The 21,664-nt window shown below is 35.8% G+C and overlaps 1 protein-coding gene across 2 annotated transcripts in view; it reads left to right on the top strand.

The window, feature by feature from the left end:
• Positions 1 to 2,194: 2,194 nt before the first annotated feature.
• The window catches only part of ITPRID1 (ITPR interacting domain containing 1), a 125,670-nt gene continuing 106,200 nt past the window's right edge, over positions 2,195 to 21,664 (top strand). Inside the window, exon 1 of one of the 2 annotated variants that reach the window (XM_024250072.3) lies at positions 2,195 to 2,538. In XM_024250072.3, the coding sequence (XP_024105840.2) occupies positions 2,484 to 2,538 (55 nt within the window). In that variant the 5' untranslated portion in view covers positions 2,195 to 2,483. The remainder of the gene's footprint in view (positions 2,539 to 21,664) is intronic. The other variant, XM_054559340.2, reaches the window with a different exon arrangement.

Below are 21,664 nucleotides of genomic sequence, written 5' to 3'. Positions count from 1 at the left end.
TTAATGGTAGAAGCATTATGTCAGAGACTTCAGAGACCTTAGCCCTAGTATGCAGTATGTCAAAAACTCACTTTCTGACACTGTCAAATCTCTTAGCTTTTCTGGGTCTCACTTTCCTCACTCCTATTTTCCTATTATAGGATAACTGTATAGATCCAAATAGGTTATAAGAATGATTTACTTATTAAAAATGTGGAAAATTAGTGACATAGGTTTTCAATCTCACCTTTTGTCATCTCCCTCAACCCCCTGCTAACTGGAGCACCTCCTCCTTTTAGCTTCTTTTCCTTTCTCTCAGCCTCCTTGGCTAAATTCTATCCCTGTTTAGAATCACATGTAGACTCTGTAATTTCCAGGATGCTTTTTCCAAACCCTTGAAGCTGGACTGAGTGCCTTACCTATTAGATCTCATAGAATCCTCTCCTTTTCCCAAAACAGAAACAGCAGCAGCAGCAACAACAATAAAACAAAAACCCTTAGCAATTATATTGCTGTCTTAGAACTTATTTGTCTTCTTTCTTAGAGAGTGAACTACTTCAACTTATTTTAACTATCTCTTTGTCACTAAGGATGATATCTGTATGTTGGCAGACAGACCTGAAAGGGAAGTGTTCTATTTGGAAGAGTTTTCTTGGAATTACAGTGCTTTGGTTATGAATCACCCATTGTTTCATGGACCACCATATATATAACACAACACATTCATTTTCATGAAGAAAGTTTCTTTTTTAAAAAAAATCCCGTGATGCACACATCATTATTCTGAATTAACTATGCCTCTGAAAAGGAAATTGATTTCCCCAAGATAATGTTAGTAGGAACTGTGTTTTGATAGGGTCCTATTCGCCTAATTTCTAATGCGAACTTCAGTGCTCTGAGTATTGCACTCTCCCACAAAAATAAGTTATATAAATACATGTATAACTAATGGATAATCAAAGTATGGGTAATTGAGGTTGTTTATGTGTGTGTGTGTGTGTGGATGCAATTCTATGCCCAGTTTTATTTTAAAGATCAAGTCTATTAAAATCTTCTAGAATGAAACTATTAAAATAAGGACATCATTTTGCAAGTACAATTCTGGCCATGGCATTTTGGTTAAAGTATGCTTTGTCATTAGCCTTTTTACAAAGCCACCACATCTTGGTGGATGCTGAGATAAAGTTGTGGTCTTCTCAGGGCTGAATAGGCAGTACATGCTGCAGAGGAAAAGGAGGCTGTTTTGTCATGTCAGCCTTGACACACTCCTGGGCTCCTGAGAGGCAGAATTTCAGCCACTGGTGATGAAGGCAGAGAGAAGTCTTAAGAGACAAGAGAGATCTCCCAGAATAGGCTGAGGGCTAGTTTATAGGGCTAGAAGGAAAGTATTCATATCTTGCTCATTGATGCTTGGAGCCCAGCAGAGAAACTTCACGAGCTGTCATAGAGGAAGAGGAAGGAGTTGATGAGGCCTCCTCCCCTCATTCCCCTCCTCTTTAATCTCAGCATTTCCAATTCATCTTTTCTCATATTGGGGTTCCTCTGTGTTTGAAATGAAATATAATTTGAAATGCACAAGATCTTTTCCATCATTTTAAACTCTAATAATGCAGCTTATCAAAATGAAGGATATTGTTGAAATGCATGTCTCAAGAAAAACATTATTTTTAGGTAGTGCTTTAGCATTATGTCATACATAAGAATGCACGGCGAATGTAACAGTGGAATTTAATTCAAAAAATGAGGTCAATAATGTGCCTACTCATCTTCCTAATGTGAAATTGTCTCATCTCTCAACTAAAATACTTCATAGATAGTGAAATTCTGTGGATGATAAGACTGACTGTTAGTTCTTACTCACAATTTGGACTTCTTCTTTATGGGTTCAGGAGTACGTGTGTATGTGTATGTTTTGCTCCCTCTGAATTTTCCAATAGAATTTCCAGTGAATTGAATCTCTCCATCCTGAATATCAAGTTCTGCTGTCCTCATTTCTAGTGATGGTTTGCAATGCAAATCATTGGGTTGGTAACACACAGTGTCATAACCATGGTAACCAAATGAAGACAAGTTTGCTTTATTTCCTCAGTGAAGTGCATTCCAGTCCTGCATTCAGACCTGCCAACAGGTCAAAGAGCATTAAAGGAACAGCAAGAGGTTTCACAGAAATAAAACCACAACTGGAACCATTGTATTCATTCTCCACACACTCTTCCTTTCAGTCTAGAAGTTGTTACTAATAACTCCTGCCATTCCTAATGACATTTTGACCACTTTCTTTCTTGTAGAGAAGTGGGTAGAGAGAATCACTTTGTGTCTTTACCCTCAACTTGACCATGGCTTTAGGCAAACAGACTGTCTTGGCTTTCTATGACCAACTTTTAAATAGGAGCAGATAGAAACTTGGGTCATAGTTCTGCAGTCACAAGGGCTTTGTAGTCAGTCTTAGCTGCTGGAACATTCAAGGAGACAAAAAGGCACACAAGAACTCCACACATATTTTGATGCCAACTACAGCAAGTTGCAAGACCATTTCTCTGCTGAGACTCATTTATTCTGGTACAGTAACTCTTATAATTTGTTTTTTTTTTTTCTTAAATCCAGCCTGTGGCGGGGGGGTGGGGTATTAGTTCTCTGCTCTCATTTTCTCTCAGTTGGAATGAAAGGGCAGCAATGGCATGTTCTGAAACTTCTTTACCTGCAGCTGTGTGACTGGGTGATTCCTAGGAAGAAAAACTATTAGCAAGAAGATGAAGTGATCTAATTGTCGTGGATTTGGGCCTAGATGATTTCATTTACCCCCAGGACTACCTAGGTGGCTGCCATTAACATGGAAAGGTCTAAAACACAGGGGATGAAAATGCTTTAGGCTCAAAATTGCTTGGTTATAGCTTCTATGTTCTGAATACTAGTTTAAGCATTGTTTCTGAGGAGTGATGCAGAAATTATATTTTCCCTTCTTTTTATTGCTATTCTTTGTACTTAGGACTTTTTTTGTCTTTCTTGCTTACCTGAAGGAGGCTTAATTCATTAAGAAAAAGCTAAAGAAATGAACTCTTTCATTTTTAATTAATCAGTGAATTCACTAAATATAAAGACTGAACGTGATATACTGGAGCCATGTAGGATTTTTTGGTACAGGTGGAACCCACTATAGAAGTAAAAATGTCTCCTTTTGACAGAATGGAGAAAGCTGACTCAGGGATAGAGTTGCCAGATAAAATTTAGGATGCCCAGTGACATTTGAGTTTTAGATCAACAGCGTATCTGGGGGGTATAAGTATGTCCCAAATAATGGGGCACAGTTATAAATAAATAGGTCACAGTTATGCCCATAAGTGTATTTTTTGATCTGAAATTCACATGTAACTGCCTTTTATTTCTATTTGCTAAGACAATTCAATTCAAAGATGAAAATTGAAGAAGATTATGAGAAAAATCATCCATTTCTCACTGTAAACTTTCACTGTAATTTTCCATTGAAAACTTGCCTAATTATCATTGTCTTCTTGTACAGTATTGGGAAATGACTTAATACTGGGGTTCAAACCTTAAAAAAAGGAAGCAATAGTCCAAATAATTATAACAAGTCCAGAGTTCATTATTTGTTTCATAATGTTAACACATGAGTTTTTCTTAATCAGTTTCCCAACTAGGTATTGAAACTGATCATGATTATGATAATATGTAGGATCTATATCTGCTAGTTCAGACACCAGAGTACTGCCTGATTAGCCTTGCTCAGAACTTCTCTATAAGTATTGTTCAAGTGGGCATCCAATGTTCCGGGAGATATCGATACTTTGTCTTTTGGGGCTGCTTCTGGAGCACGGCTGGGAAAACTCTAGGGCTCATCATCTCCCAGAGCAGGCTCCTCCAGGACTTTAGAGGGAGCCCAAATGGAGCTGGGTGCAGAGCTGCTCTGCACATCAAAAAGCTGGAAAGCACTGACCAGAATATCAGAGCATAGTTTAGGCATGTTGGAAATCCTGCAGAGTTTGCATACTTACAAGATGATCTCCATATACTACAAAGATAAATTAAAACCAGCTGATAAATTTTAGGAAGAAGGAAATAATATAGAGAAAATAAACATTCTCCTTGGTAACACTTGGAATTATCCCACAGAGTACAAAAGAAAATATTTTTAAGAGTACCTAATTTTCTGATTATAAAAATAATTCATGAACATGATAGAAGATTAAGAAATTAAGGAGCATAGGAGAAAGTGTTATATGATTTTCGTTGTTATGGTTTCTTTCTAATTTGGTTTTGAGGTCTCTCTCTTGAGTGGCCATAAGCCAAGATAGCCACTTTTTAGGAGATCGTTCACTGGGGGAGCGTTAGGTTTGGGTGTGTCAGTCAGGTGAGACACAATGAAGCTGTGAAAATAAAATGCGTGAAACCAAAGAAATGTATTACTCACAAGTCCCAGACTGGCTAGGGGTGCTGACAGGAGACCTACAGGAAGCCCGCAGGGAATTCAACCAGTAGAAGGGAGCAAGAAAGAGAAGGAGTCTGTGGGACTTTATTAAGATCCATGGGTGTTTTTCTTTAGGCTTTCCCACAGGGGTTGTGGATTGGATAGTTTAAAGAAAACACACACACAAGGGAAAGCTTATTTACATGACTCTGATGTTGATCATTAGGTTTTATCTTAGCAGCTGTGGGGTGTGTTAGGCTTTTGGGTCAGTGAGATGAGGAACAAGTGGGCTATATTACAAACAATCACATAAGGAGGAGAAGTTTTAACTGAAGCTGAAGGTAATAGCGTACGACTGCATTTTAAACAACTTACGTCACGCCTAAAAATGGATGTCGGGGCAGTAACTATATTAAACAAATTTATGACAGGAAGAAAATAATCATCCCGATCCACCAAGAGAGTTTCCCTATTGGCATTCTGAACTAATTCGTTTCCATTTTGAGATAATAGATATACAATTTTATAACATGTTTATTTTACTTTGTTGCATGTATGTTTATTGTATCATAAACATTTTCTAATGACATTAAAGTTTATAGTAACAACAGTTTTAATATTGGATATTTGAATAATTAAAACTGAATAATTCCACATTGTTTATTAGAAAAAGTGTTCTTTTCTGTTTGTTATGTGGCCCATTAATAAGGACCGTTTTATTTCTTCCTTTCTAATTTTATTTCTTTTCTTGCTTTATTGAGCTAACTAGGACATTCTGAAAAAGGTTGAATAGAAATGATGGGAGCAGACATCCTTGTGTCATTTGCAATTTGAGGAGGAAGTGCTCAGTCTTTCATTGTTAAGTATGACATTAGCTGTAGGATTTTTCCAGATATCCTTGCAGTTTGAAGAATTATTGCTATTTCTAGTTTGTTAAGAGTTTTTGATCATGAATGGGTGTGAATGTTGTCAGATTCCTTTTCTGCATCTGCTAAGTGATCACATGGTTTTTCTCCTTTATTCTGTTTTTATGATGAATTTTGTTCGTTGATTTGTTGAAGTGTTTAATGCTTTATGAGGAATGCATTTGCAGGGTAGAAAGGGTGAGGGAAAAGAAAACAGAAGAATGCAAAGCAGATACCAGATGATGTTTTAGCAAGCTGGCCAAGCAAGTTGGCCACTTCACAGAAATGTACTAGTTGTTCAGCCATTCACAACATCTCTGGGCTGATATTTTCATAATAAACCAATTTCACATTCCTTTAACAAACCCTGCTTGGGTTATCCATTTTACTTATGGCTGGATTTATTTGCTAATATTTTGTTAAAGATTTTTGTATCTATGTTTATTAAGAATACTGGTCTATAATTTGTTTTCTTGAAATGCCTTTATCAGGTTTGGGTATCAGAGTTATACAAGGAATTGAAAATAATTTTTTTCTTTTTTTATGTTCAGAAAGAAATTGTGTCACATTGGTGTTATTTCTTCTCTAAATGGTTGGTAAAATTCTCCAGTAAAGACATCTGTACCCAGGGTTTCTCCATGAGAAGGATTTTAATTACAAATTCAATTTCTTCAATGGATATGAAGCTCTTAAAAAATCTTTTTTTTCTCAGTTTCTTAGTTTTAGTCAGTTGAGTTTTCAAAAAAAATTGTCAATTTATCTCTTTGTCAAATGTATTGTCATGAAGTTTCTTGATAACATATGTTTACATTGTTAACACCCACAGAATCTGCTATATCTTCCTGCTCTTTTTATCAATTGATAAAAAATCAATTTTTATCAATTGTTTGAAACTTTTAAAGAAATAACAGTTGACTTTTAAAATTATCTTTGTTATCTGTTTTGTATTTTATTGATCTTTACACTTTTTAAATTTTTTCCTTTTTCCACTTACTTTGAATTTAATTTTTCTTCTTTCCCTGTCTTCCTAAAGTAGATTCATGAGTCATTTATTTTCTAAATTTCTTATGTTCCAATAGATGCATTTTAAACTGCATTTTTCTTTAATTACTTCCTCTGCATCCTACACATTTTGATATATTTCGTTTATCTTTTAGTTCAAATATTTTATGATTTTTATTGTGATTTCTTCTTTGACCCATTGGTCATTTAAAGCATTGTGGTTTAATTTCCAAATATTTGAGAATTTTTTAGGTACTTTAAGGGTTCCTAATTTAATGTATCTGAATACATGATCTGTATAATTTTCATCTTTTTAAATTTATTAATATTTGTCTTATGGGCCAGTAGATGGTCTAGGTCAGGGGTCCCCAACCCCAGGCTGTGGACTAGTATTAGTCCCTGGTCTGCTATGAACCAGGCGACACAGCAGAAGGTGAGTGGCAGGTGAGCAAGCATTATTGCCTGGGGTCTGCCTCCTGTCAGATCAGCCATGGTATTAGATCTTCATAGGAGTGTGAACCCTATTGCAAACTGCACATGCGAGGGATCTAGGTTGTGTGCTCCCTATGAAACTCTAATGCCTGATAATCTGAGGTGGAACAATTTCATTCTTAAACCATTCCCTGCCACCTCCACAACCCTCCTTCCAGTGGAAAAACTGTTTTCCACCAAACCAGTCCCTGGTGCCAAAAAGTTGAGGACTGCTGGTCTAGGTGAATGTCCCATGTGCATTTGGGAAGAATTTGTATTTTGCTGGGTGGAGTGTTTGGTTAAAATGCCCATTAGGACAAATCTTTCATATTCTTTCTGAATATCTATCTAGTTTTCATGTTTATCAGGAGAGATGTTAAATCTCCAGCTCTGAATTAGATTTGTCTATTTCTTTAGTCTTGCCAGTATTTGCTTCATGTCATTGAGAGCTGTTTTATTGTATTTTCATTTAAGATTGAGTCTTCTTGATTTGACCTTTTGTTATGATAACATTGCTTTTTTTACTCTGCTAATAGTTTTTGTCTTGAAACCTACTTTATCTTGTATTATTGTAGCTATATCAGCTTTCTGATGCTTAGTGTTTGGATGTTAAATGTTTTTCTGTCCTTTTACTTTCAATCTCTCTCTGTGTCTATCTATTTAAAGTTCATTGCTATAAGCAACATATAATTTGATTTTTTTTCTATCCAGTTGACCATCTCTGTCTTGTAGTTAGGTGTTTATTCCATGTACATTTAATGTAATTATTGACGTGTTTTGTTAAAATACTCCCATATTGGTATTTGCTATTTGTCCATCTATTTTTTATTTGTGTTCCTCCTTTTCTGTTTTATTAGGGAGAGGTGGTTGAATTACATAATTTTAAATTACATTTTATCTTCTCTTTATAAGATTTTTATTATGATTCTTTTAAATTTATTTTTATCTTATTTTTTAGTGCTTTCCTAGTATTACAGGGTCTAATAAAGTTTTCTACAATGATGGAAACATTCCAGTCTGCACTGTGCAATAGAGTAGCTCACTAGCCACATGTGCCTTAAGAGCACTTGAAATATGGCTAATGCAACCGAGGAACTGAATATTTAATTTTATTTAATATGAATTAATTTAAATGTAAATAGCCATATATGGGTAATGGTTACTTTGTCAACAGCACAGTTCTAGAGATTATAATATTTGCCTAACTTATCAGAATCTATCATTAAAATATATTGTACTATTTCACAATGTAAAAACCTTCTAATGGTATACTTCGAAATATCACTGTCTTAAATTTTATGCTCTTGTTTTCATATATTTTGATTCTACGGATATATAAATCTCATAGTACCTTGCAAATATTAACCAACCGTTAGTCTTTGAGAGAAATATATATGTATTTTTATCTGTCAGTTAGATTACATGCAGATAGACTCAGTAGATATGTAATTAATAATTATATATGTATGTATATATATAGATGTATATATATTTGTATATATATGTGTGTGTGAGTATACTCCTAAGCATAACAGAAATAACTTTTAAGGTTTTTTAAATCAAATTTTTACTTCCTGTTGAATCAGTTTTCTAACTCATATAATTTGTCTTCAACCCAAAGGTCTTTTAAAAGCACTTTGTTTTGTAATATGGTCTGCTGAAGATGAATTCTTTTAGCATTTTTTTAACATCTGAAATGCTTTGTTTATACTTTATTTTTGAAGAATATTTTAACTGGCTATAAAGCTATAGATTCACATTGATTTTCAGTTGTTTGTTTTGATTTTAGAAGGGTAAATGTGTCTTTCAATTATCTCTGGCCTTTTTTTGCTCCTGATAAGAGATCAAGGATCATTCTTATTTGTTGTTCCTCTCTGTGTAGTGTGTCTTTGTCTTCTAGATACTTTTAAGATTTTTCTCTTTATCTTCCATTTTCAGAAGTTTGACTATGGTGTGACTCAGTGTAGTCTTCTTGCTTGGGATTTACTGAGCATCCTGGATCTGTAGTTTAATATATTTCTTCAGTTTAGGAAAATATCAGGCTGTTATGATTTGAAATATTTATTTGCCATTCTGTCTCTTTTCTCTTTCTGGGGCTTCAAAAATACGGACGATCACTTGATATTTTCCTATAGATCTTGGATGTTAGGTTTCATTTTGAAAACCTTTTTTTCTTTGTAGTTCTGTTTTGATAATATCTACTGACTCATCTTCAAGCTCAGTTATTTTATCCTCTGCTGTGTCCAGTCTGCTGCTATACTCATCACAATAACTCTTCATTTCTAGTACCGCATTATTTTTCATGTCTTGCATTCTTTTTGTGTTTTTTCCAACATTTTTCATCTTCCTGTTGGAAGTCTCCTCTATTCACATATTTTCCATGTTTTCAACTAGATTCATTAGCTTATTTATTATAGTTATTTTAAAGTTCCTGTCTGATAATTTCACCACCTGGTCTATCTCTGGGTCTGGTTGTATTTACCATTTCCTGTCTTAATGATGGGTCTCATTTTCATCTCTCTTTCTGTTTCCTATAATTTCTTATTAAATGCTAAATGTTATATATAAAACCAAAAAAGATAAAAAACTGAAGTAAATATTTTTATGATCTTCAACAGGAACATCCTTTTTTTCTATCAAGCCACTTGTATAGAGCACTGAATCAATCTAGTCTGTAGTCTTGCTGGGTCTTGGATTTGCTGTCACTTTAGTTAGTTTTAGTTCATCACTGGGTTGAAATAATAGAAAGATAAAATCAGAACCTTCCCTTTATCAGGGGCTGAGATTTTTGAGTTTATATAAGGCTTGTCTCAGTTCTGCCTTCAGTCTTAAGCAGGCCTCATTCACCTGCACCTTACAAGTCAGTTCTCTTAGCTCTTCTCCTCCTCACTTAGCCATAGGTAGCTGCTGCCTCTTATTCAGAGTAAGTCTTGGAAAGCTTAGAGGAGTTTCTTTTAGTTATTCTGCTCCATTATGAGACTTTCAGCAGAGTTTGCATGCCTGAGCTTAAGTGAAAATTGCACTTAGCTATGCTGCCCCCCTCTAGCCATAGCCTGCTGTTGCTTCCTATTTATTGTATGCCTAGAAGGTGTGTGTGTTGTGTGTGTGTGTGTGTGTTTCCCTTTCCAAAGACACTGCCTGTTGAAGAGGAATTGGTCTCTTTACTGTCCTACTTTGCTCCCAATCTTTCTGGTGAATACTCACATAAAGGTCATAGAAGAGAGATTGTGAGTGGCCGACAGTTTCACCTGGGACCCATAGGGGTTCTAAAGTATTAGACACCCCACAATTGGTGTTTAAAAATTTGCGGAAAATTATATCATTTTATCTTACCCATGGAGTTTTTCTCCTCCTTTTACTGCTTCACAAATATGAAAACAGATATGGGTCTTTTCTCTGCTACAAGAGACTTGCCATTTTCTAGGTATTAATTTATTAGTTTTTTCCCCCCAATTTTAACAAAAATCTATGATTTTTTTTAAAAGTTAGCTGGATTTTCTGTTGTTAGGTTGGAAGTAACGTTCTTTTGTGACTTCCCACATTCTAAATAAAATTAGACATTTGACATTTTATTTTATGACACATTATATTTAGAGACTATTACCTGCTTTTTATGCTATATTTTAATGTTTTTCACTGTTCTTATTCCATTGATTTTTAAAATAAAAATGACATTATTTATTTCTTCATAATAAAAATAATTCATGGCTGTTAAAAAACATTCAGACAAATCTGAATTCACAAAATAAGAATGCAAGTCACCCAACCTACCATTCAGAAATAACCATATTTAGCATTTTGGATTAGTATCTTTCCAATATAAATATTGGAATATACTCTAACAGCGAAGACTGGACTGATCTTCAGAAATATTTATGACTATTTCCTTTGAAAAAATTATTGGACATAAGGCTATACAATACAAAGGACTCTCGTGTACTCTTCCCATTCCTTAATTGTACATTTTACTTCCCCTGCTTTATTATTGTCTCTCTCTCTCTACACACACACACACACGCACACACACACACTATGTATATAGTGTCTTTTGAGAGTAAATTGCAGATATAATGCTCTTTTTTTCCCTAAATACTTCAGTGTCTATTTTCTCAAACAACAGGCCACTTTTTTACATAATGATAGTATAATTATCAAAATAATAAAATGTGCATTGACACAATACTATTATCTGATCTACAGACCATTTTCATGATTGGCCTTTGTCCCAGTAAAGTCCTTAAAGCAAACATAAAAATATGGCCCAGGGTCTAATCTAGTTGTCATATCATTTCAGGGTTTTAAAATTCTTCAATGTTTCTTTGTCTTTCGTGACATTAACAAATTTAAAATACAACAGGCTAGTTATTTTATAAAATGTCCCTCAATTTGGATTTATATTTTTCATAATTACATTTGGTTTATTAAAACATGGAAATAGCACAGAAATAACCACTGTCTTTCTGAGTGCATCATATCAGGAGGAATATGATGTTGCTATATCCCATTACCTGAGATGTGAATATTGATCACTTGGTTAAGGAAGCATCGGCTAAATTTCTCCATCACAAAGTTATTGTTTTTCCTTTTGTATTTCTTGAAGAAGCATTTTGAGGCTATCTTGATATCCTATTCCTCTTTGGACTTTCACCCCCCTAAGTTTTGTACCCCATTATGGTGGTTCCTGAAATTATTTACTACTATGATGCAGTTAAGTTGATAATTCTCTAACTCCGTCATTCTTTTTACCATTATTTGTGTCAGGACAGCTCATTTCTTTGTCACATTGAGTAATATCCCATTATTTGGATGTACCAGTTTATGTATCCATTCACCTACTGAAGGACATCTTGGTTGCTTCCAAGTTTTGACAGTTATTAACAAAACTGCTATAAACATCAATGTGCAATTTTATGCGTGAACATAAGTTTTTTTGTTTTTGTTTTTGTTTTTGTTTATTTTGAGACAGGGTCTTGCTCTGTTGCCCAGGCTGGAGTGCAGTGGTGCCATTTTGGCTCACTGCAGCCTCAACCTTCCAGGCTCAAGTGATCCTCCCACCACAGCCCCCCAAGTAGCTGGGACTACAGGCATGCACCACCACACCTGACTAATTTTTTTTATTTTTTGTAGAGATGAGGTTTCACCATGTTGCCCATGCTTGTCTTGAACTCCTAAGCTCAGGCAATCTATTGATCCTCCCACAGTGCTGGGATTACAGATGTGAGGCACCACACTTGGCAGGGCATAAATTTTCAACTCCTCTGGGTAAATACCAAAGAGCACAACTGATAGCTCATACGTTAAAGGTGTGCTTAGTTTTGTAAGAAACCACCAAACTGTCTTCCAAAGTGCCTGTACTGTAAGAGTTAAAGAAAGAGGAGAGAAGCACGAAAAACAGTTCAACAGTCAATGACAGGGTTTTTTTTTGGAGATAAACCTGAGAGGGGCTTCTGGCTGATTTTGGTCGGGTGCATTTTCTCTTACAGGCTAAGGTTATTTAAGGGTTCAGGGTGAGACAGCTTAATCACAGGCTCAGAATGTTTCTGTGTAGGGGAGAAGTTTTTTGAAGCACTGGAATGTCTCTGGTTGAAGGGGAGTTTATCTTGGGGCTGATGTCTCTCTGGCCGGTGGGCAAGTTATCTCAGGGCTGGCATGTATCTGATCGGGGAGGGGTTTGGAATGTTTCTGGTCGGAGATGTTATTTATGGTTTATGGTCATGCTGACCTTAGCCATTAGGCTGATGCCCTTTGGATTTAGGCAGTTTTTTTTATCGAGGTAAACTTAAAATGGCAGTGCTTGTTCAAATGGCGATGCTCCTGCTCTGTCAATCCAGACCTCATAGTTATAAAAAGGACGAGAAGTGGTGTGTTCTTTCTAGCTACTTCCTGCTGATGAGGGGACAGAGAATTTTCTGGTCTCAGATTGAATGTAGGAGTAACACTGTCTGTAGATGTTGTTGGGTAGTTGTCTATGAAATGGCCATGATCCCTGGGTTCCATGGACTCACTAGATGTGGGGGTGAAGGGTTCCAGGCACCCTCAGTTATTAGTTGTCAGTGCCAGCAGTGAAGAGATTTCCTCCTGTGATAGTGGTGGGGCTTAGAGGCAGTGCCTGCTGAAACATCTAGTTTTCAGTTCATAGGGCTTTAGGACACAGCTTATTTTGGAAACTTGTAGCCAGAAAAATTATAATTTAATTTAAGCTGTAAAAAATAATAAAAATTAAAAGCATTAGTCAAGACTAGAATTTAACAACAGGTGTGCTATAGTTTTTGAAACACAATTTTCTCTCTCCAGTTTCCCATTTTTATTAAAAGATAAATCATGGTAGGACTGGTTTGCTTTATTATACTTGGCTTAATTATTTGCATACAGTGCAGCAAGAATAATTATTTGTTACATAGGCCTTTTAAATTGGCTTTGATGGAACTTTGTTCCAGAGAAGGAATCTGAGATAAGACCTTTTTAAAGCCAAGCCCAGCCATGGATTTGTACCATCAAATACCTATAAGTTGGGTGAATTCCTCTCCTCTTGAGGTTCCAAGATAACTTGGGGTTCCCAGCCTGTCAGAAAGTGACATTATTTACTAACCACAGATCAGAAACCCTGTACAGGGACTGTGTACACAAAATATGAGGCCAGTTTTCCAAGGGCTTTATTGCCTTCATAAGTGAAGTTTGATTCCTTAAAGGAAAGCACACCATTCCAGTCAAAGCCTTGGTAAAAATAACCAGTTTTTCCAATTGTGTCCTGTTACAAAACAAAACAGATTCTTATTGCATTACACAAATAACTATATTGTCATAACTTAAGAATACTCACAGATAGTTTCCAAATTCTGGAGAAAATCAGGTAAAGAGAAACAAGTATGCTCCAAATTTTGTTCATGGGAGTATACTAAATTGCTAAAAGCTGTCAATAGCTCAAAAGAAAAGTTTATTTGACTTTGAAAAGCAAAACAAAGGATTAGTAATATTTTAAGCAAAATGTCGGAAAGTTCACTCCAGTCTCCTATTAGTTCAGTTTATGCGGTTAATTCCTGTCCTGTGTAATATTAATGAACATTTTAGCTCTTCAAGAGTCCTGAATGTTTTTCCTCTATTCTGATGTCACAATCTCCAAAGTTATCAGAAACCTGCATTCAAGAGCACCTGTTAGAGCTTTATAGCTGATTTTAAAACCACTTTCTAAAGAGGACCAAAACAAGACAACCATTGTTTATGGATGACAAAAAGTTTTAGGGTAGCCATAGTTAAAGTTACAAGGATATCTGGTACCTTTGTGGCACACAATAATTTTAACATAACAATTATAATTATTACTGATAACATACACTAAGATATATCAGAATTATAGGAGTCTCCCATACTTTGGAGCACATACCAATAACATATTTATACAAATATAACCCAAAGAAAGCCAAATACCATTTTATATTTGACAATGCTTCCTGTATGATTATACAAGCTAAATTTTACCTTTATGTTAGTGTGCTGTTAATGTTAAACTCAATTTTTAATAAAACCTTGTAGACATATTTACCCAATTTTAATGTTTGACCATATGGTAAGATTTTTATAGACCCTTTTTAACCCTTTATAATTTTTGTTAAAGAGCAGGTTAGTGCTTTAAGAGAAACCCATTGTGATTTATTTTAATGCTCAACTTACAGAAAAATTGGATGATACCCCTTTAGCTTTAGCCAAAATGTTTACACACAGAATTTCCTTTACAATTAACCTTCCAAAACTTGCTTAAACCTTCATTTTTATTTTATTCAACATAAAACAATTCTTTAGCCTTTTAATCTAGGTAAAAATCCACATTCTCATGCCTCCTTATAATTTTCTTACCAAAAGTATGTATAAATTGTTTTTTCAATAGTCTTAAATACATGTTACATTATTAACTTTTGGCAACCTTTACTTTTGCTGGTGAGCTTGCGATTTTAATTATGTACCAGTTATACAGCCTAGGACCTAGACAGAAGTGCAGATAAGGTATGACTTATTCTAGCATTTAACTCCATGTGTCCTAGGTCTTACTTAGCTTCAAAGCACACAAGTTGTACAGCTAAGAGTTAGCATTAAGGAGGCTAAATCACTTTTAAATTGTACAACATTTCTTGCATAAATTCCCTTTTATACATTTTTTTACGACTTACACAATCTCTGACATGACTCAAATTTCTGACTTGTAAATACCCCTTTCTTTAAACAACCAATTAATTTACTTTAGGACAAGAATTTGCCATATAAGATTCTTTTTATATAAATTCTCTTTTCTTTAATATCAAAGAACTGTTATTCTTTCCCAAAACAAACTTCCTTCATGTCTGTGGACTAGACTGCCTAAGGCCACAAGATTAGAAGTTAGGATATTTTACTAAATAGTTCAAGATGTAGCTATCTTCATTAAACCAATATTAACGTTTCATTTATTAAAAATTACACAAGCAAAGATTATTCTGTTTGGGCTGAGTTACAGTTTTGTAGCCTCTATGCCAAATTTTGACACCTTATAGTATCTGACAGAGATAAGTATGGAATTGCTTGATTAATATATGCAAACAAAAATGTATGCTGGCAACTCTTCAGACATTTCTAATCTTACTGTACCAGTAAGTTTTAAAGATTAAGGTCATGTGGACTGAAAGGTCCCGCAGCTTTTTCTTTTTCCTTAAAAATATTTGATTTAAGCACTTATTTTTCTTAGGCCAATTAATTAGAGCTTTTTAAATACAGATTGCACACATAACACATATATAGCCACACAGACAACCAGAAAAAGATCCAGTAGTTATGTTTTTGTTGTTGTTTGTTTGTTTGTTTGTTTTGCTAATTTCCCAACTGGGTTATTGGCCTTTGGGTGAGGCCTTTTAAGAATGGGGCTAAGAAAACAATTTCCAGGGCCTAGTAAACAAGCATAGCTGGAAGACAAAGACAGATTTTGAGAGGTAGTTATTCACCTGTAATTCCAGGGGTTCCATAAGGAAAACAGAGATTTTTCCCAAAACGGGATTTGTGGTGTCTTTTCTGTTTTCCCAAGGAGTCCCAGGCCACCAGAAGTACATGCACTAAGAGTGGCAAGACAGAGTGGAGAAAAGTAATTCAGTTTGCTGGGAAAAAACCTTTTCCAGGAAAACAAGATTTTTGAAGAGGAAAACATAAAGGCCTTTTGAATATACTCATAGCTTGCTTATGAGTATATTCATAAATCAGTGTTCTGGATTTTGACCATTCTAATAGGTGTTTACTGGTGTCTCATTGTTGTTTAAATTTTCATTTTTCTGATGATAAATTGAGTATCTTTTCATATGCTTATTTTCCATTTGTGTATCTTCTTTGGTGAGATATCTTATCTTTTTCTAGTTAGACTGTGTTTTATTACTGTTGAGTTTTAAGAGTTCTGTGGATATTTTAGTTTATAGTTCTCTTTATCAGATAATTTTTTTGCAAATGTTTTCTCCCACCCTGTAGCTTGTCTTTTCATTTTCTCTTGACACTATATTTTACAAAGCAGAAAGTTTTAATTTTCATGGAGATCATCGTATCACCTTTTTACTTCATGGATTGTTCCTTTGGTGTCATATCTAAATATTCATCACCAAATCTAAGTGCATCTAGATTTTCTCCTGTGTTATCTTCTTGCAGTTTTATAGTTTTGTATTGTACATTTAGGTCTATAATCAATTTTGAGCTAGTTTTTGATCTAGATTAGATTTTTGCATGTGATTTTGCAACTTTTCTAGCATCACTTGTTAAAGAGATGATCTTTTCTCCATTGTATTGCCTTTGCTTCTTTGTCAAAGACCAGCTGACTATTTTTATGTCTATTTCTGGGCTCTCTATTGTGTTCTATTGTTCTATTTTATTTTCAGCACAATGTTGAAAAAGGAATGGTAAGAGGGAGCATTCCTCCCTTGTTCTTTATCTTAGTGGGACAGCTTCTAGTTTTCACCATTAAGTATGATGTTGGCTATTGATATTTTGTAGATATTTTTTATCAAGTTGAAGATTCCTAGTTGACCAGTTATTTTTGAAGATAATAGAAAAGGTACATGGAAGGCAGGCGTGATAGAGCCCAGCTACAATTTTCCTTAAAAGAAATAACCATCACAGAAGATGACCTGTTGTTTTGTTAAACTGATATTAAAGAACATATGTTTAATTATCACAAAACCACTGCTTAGCAGCTCTTTGGTGAAATTTATGCTGTAAAGATTCACATGTGTTTCAATCTTCTTGTCTGAAAAGTTTGCCTATTCATCCATTATCCCATCTTCAAGGACCAGAACCAAGGATTCCTCTTCCAAGAAGCTTTTTTTATACCCCCCAAATAAACAACGTTCTCGTTTAATATTTGAGAACAATTCTTTGTACCTTTCTTAAGATGCATATTACATTTTGCCTCATAACGTAGTTTGTAAGAACTATTGCTTGAAATTAAATGTAATCTCCTCCAAAGATTGTTTGTACACAGTAGACACTCAAATATTTAATTGAATTAGTAGATATCATTGAATCTATTGATTTAATAGCTCATTTACACAATGTACTTTTATAAGCAACTTCTAGAGTGTAATACTGTGCCTGACATGATAGAGACTACAAAAAAAAGCAAGTCATAATTCCCAGGTACTGAGAGCAGAGTCCAGAGTTAGAAGCAATCATTCATTCATTAAACAGTTATTGCTAATCATCTACTGTTATCTATGTCTTGAACTAAGTACGACAAATACTAAAATGAATAAGTCACGGTCATTGCCTTCCAGGAGTTCATTTAGTTGGTGGGAAAGGCAGAGGTAAAAATAAGCCTCTCAACTTGAGTGTGAAGAGGCTACAATAAGGGGCTACACAGGTTGCTGTGAGTGTCAAAAGTAGGTTAGAGTTAGGGGTGAAGAGTGAGAAAGAAAGAAGTTTCTATAGAATAAGTTCTATTAGAGCTTAATGAAACAGTATCTAGTGAAGACAAGGCCACTGCTTATAGAAAGATCTGCATTTAGTAGGGTCAAGATGATGATGCATCTTGGAACAAGTAGTTCTGTGCATCCAGAATATGGTGTCCATGAAGGAACTTGGATTGCAGTGATGTTGGAATAGGAGATAAGAGGTGGATAACAGATGCCCTCTCACCTTTCACTCCCCCTCCTCAAGATGAAGCAAAGCAAATGCTGAGAAGGCAAGAGGAGAAATGGTGGATAAAGAGGGAAATCATGGAGGGAAAAAAATATCTCTTTAAAGTTGGAAAGGGACTGTAACAGGGATAGCAGTAGATGAATCAGTTTATCCAACTTTATCAGGCTTGAAGTCATTTCAAGTTTCCAGGAAGCAGTACATATAGTCTTTGAATTAACAGTCTTTTGCTCATTTTCACCAGTAAAAGATGAATACTCCAACTCCAGGAAGACTGATTTTGGGTTCCAGCTTGGGCACAACTGCCTTGTCTTTATATCCAGCTTGCTCCTAAATGGCAGGAGTGAGCACCCTTCACATATTTTGTGGTGGGAGGAAGCCACCCACAGAACAAGCCATCACAGACTGCTTGTTCCTCCTAGCAGAGTATTGACAGAACACTCTATTCTCCAGGATCTGCCTCTACTTCACTGAATCATTTGGAAATCTTTACAAGTGTTTGTGGGACTTTCATACTTGGATAGGGAGGGAGAGCAGAAGGACATTCCTGGCTTGATTTTGTTGCTTGAGTTTTTGAGTGATCTTCCAAACCTTTGAGTAATAGGAGTATTTTATTATTATTATTTTATTATTTTGATGACTACAACTTTAAAATGTCTTATAATGTGAACTCCATTGGCCAAACATTAAACAGTCTATGTGGAGGCTAGAAAAAGAATAATAAACTTATGGAATTATCTCATTTTGTCGAATTCTCTCATATTATGCAAAAAGAAATTACATTCCAAAAGAACTTGAAACTGCATGCCCAGTGTCATACAGCCAATTGATAACTATTTACTGATTAATTAAAAATAAATTACGTTTTTGTTTCCTTGGCAATGGATTAAGATTTTTCATCTGCCTGTTAGCTGTTGGGAGGCACATAAGAGAAGAGAAAAGAAGGTATTTACTCAGATAATTTTTGTAAAAATGACAAAATAAGCAGGCATCAAGTGATAACTCAGAAAATTTTGCTTCAAAACAGAGAAAGATTGTGTGTGTGTGTATATGACTGTGTGTCTATGTCTGTGCATGTATGTGTCTGTGTGTGTACAATCTCATAATTTTCTAATTCAGATCTACAATGCTATATTTTCTGATGCTGTGTACCTAATTCTGGTTAGTGTGCACTTTCTGATAAGTTGTCTAACTGCTAAATATCAAACAGTCCTTAACTATTTCATAACAAGATTGGCTTTGGTATTCCTTAATTCCTTGTTGGTATTCGTTTAAATAGTCATTCATTCAACAAATATACATCGAGTACATTTTCCATGCAATTATGATATAAATGCTAAGATCTCTGTCCTGAAGAAAATCCCATGATGGTTAAACATAAGTGGAACACAGTGTAACAGACTTATAAAACAATGTGAAAATACCTTAATAGTGATTTACACTGAACTATGGGATTACAAAGGGGCCTTTAAAGCCACACTCATATAGGGAGGCATGTAGACAGAAAAGATAAAGGGGTTAGGATTGAGGTATAGATCACTCAAAATTTAGAGGTTGGAAAGAAGAAAATCAGCAAAAAAGCTTGAGGAAAAAAGCTTTGAGGTAGGAGAAAATCTTAGAGAGGCTTATATTTAAAACCAAGTTAAATGATTATTTTCATTAAGATGATGTGGTTAACGACATCAAATGCTGCCAAAAATTCTGAAATGATAAGAAGTGAAAGTTGACCACTAGCATACTGACTCAAGTGGGTTGTAAAGAGAAGGGAAGATGTGGACTGACTCAAGTGGGTTGTAAAGAGAAGGGAAGATGTGGACAGTACTGCAGATGAAAGCATTTTGCTGTAATATGAGCGAGACTGCGAGTTCTGGCTGATATTAGGTTGATAGCATTGGAGGTGGTTGGTCTGAGATATATTTTAATGGCTCCTGTATTAGTGAGTTCTCACTCTGCTACGAAGAAATACTCGAGACTGGGTAATTTACAAATGAAAGAGGTTTAATTGACTCACAGTTCCACAGGGCTGGGGAGGCCTCAGGAAACTTACAGTCATGGTGGAATGGGAAGCAAACACGTCCTTCTTCCCATGGTGGCAGCAAGGAGAAGTGCAGAGCAAAGTCGGGGAAAGTCCCCTAAAAAGCCAACAGATCTCATGAGAACTCACTCACTATCACGAGAACAGCATGGAGGTAACTGCCTCCATGATTCAATTACCTCCTACCGGGTCCTTCCCACGATATGGGGATTATAGGAACTACAATTCAAGATGAGATTGAGGTGAGGACACAGCCAAACCATAGCAGCTCCTTCTTTTTTTTAGTGGTTTAATGTGGGAGTGAAAGGAATAGAGGAATCAGAGAAGACTCTTAAGTCCTTGGCATAAGCGTCTGCCTGAATAGTGAGCCTGTTTACTGAGATGAAGCACACTAGAATAAAGGCAGGTATGTGGGAGGGTCAAGAAGTCCAGGAAAGAATAAAGAATTCAGTGTGGTCCAAAATGTGTATAGGAGTTGAAGTGGAAATGTTAAGTAAGTGGGAATACACTGGTGTGAAGTAAACTCACAGGCCGGACCAGATTTGGAAATGAGAATTTGGGAATCATCATTGGTTTCATAAAAAACTAAGGTAGGAGTTGGAGAGGGATTCAAGGTGGTCACATGGAAGATAAATTTAAGATGGGTCACATTAGAGTGTATTGTAAACTAAAGGGAATGATCCAGTAAGGAGGACAAAAATGGTGCCCAAGCGAAGTCTATGAGTAGAATAGAGGTGATCGAGGATGTTTAAAATTAGGATTTTGGAGAGTGTTTTACAGTGAAGTACAACCACAGGAATCAAGCAGAGGGAAAGATTATGGAAAGTGAACAGGTCATTGAACTGAGTGGCCTGGTGTTGGCAAGCCATCTACATTGATAATGAAATCTTCCAGAAAGATGACAGAAATACCATCCTAAAATTTTCAGTAAATGAAGGTGAATGCCCTGGATGTTGATGACTACATAGTCTGATGGCATATACTTCAAAGGACAGAGGAAACAAGGTCTGGAAGCAGCAACGAAGATCATAGAGGAAATTTACCCTATCTTGAAGACTATAGTACAGATTTTTAAGGAAGAAATGAAAGGGCCATAGCTTGAGAAGCCATATCCCAGTTTCAGTTAGAGAAAGAAGATGAAGGGACATTCAGTGAAGAGGTTAGAATGAAGGGGTATTGGTAGGTGACAGGGCATGAGTTCTAGAGGGCACAAGTGTTGGGAGAGTCTCCAGGAAGGGTGGAAGATTGGGCCAGATGAAGTGATGTTCACTGCCACAAGAGCATGGCCCAACAGCATGATGTGATTGCTCCTGTGGTCATCCAGGGGAAGAAGGATGCGTTAGTTCTCTGAGAGTGCCAGCCTCTCAGGACTGGTCTCTCAGTTTGTGTAGGTAATATGAGTGGTACTGAGGTTTGTGGTAATCACTTTTTTGAGAATAGGAGGGGTTCTGGTGGCTTCCTTTATAAACTTCCATGAATGGCATCATGGTTGGGAAAGGGGCAGGTCCTAATGGAACACATGGATCTATGTAGACTTCTCTTCAATGCTGCTCTTGAGGAAGTCACCATATGAAGTAGGAAGGGGAACAAGGCAAGCCTGGACACTATTTGAGATCTTAGGAAAGCCTGAACAGAGGCTATGACAATGAGGATCCATGGATGAGATGCAGACAGGGTGTTAGAGATCCATTTGGATGCAGAATGCCTTGGGCTGTT

This window comes from Pongo abelii, chromosome 6 (genome assembly GCF_028885655.2).
Source record: "Pongo abelii isolate AG06213 chromosome 6, NHGRI_mPonAbe1-v2.0_pri, whole genome shotgun sequence".
Taxonomy (NCBI): Eukaryota; Metazoa; Chordata; class Mammalia; order Primates; family Hominidae; genus Pongo; species Pongo abelii.
The sequence above is the reverse complement of the archived record's forward strand: the minus strand, read 5'-3'. Positions and strand labels throughout refer to the sequence as shown.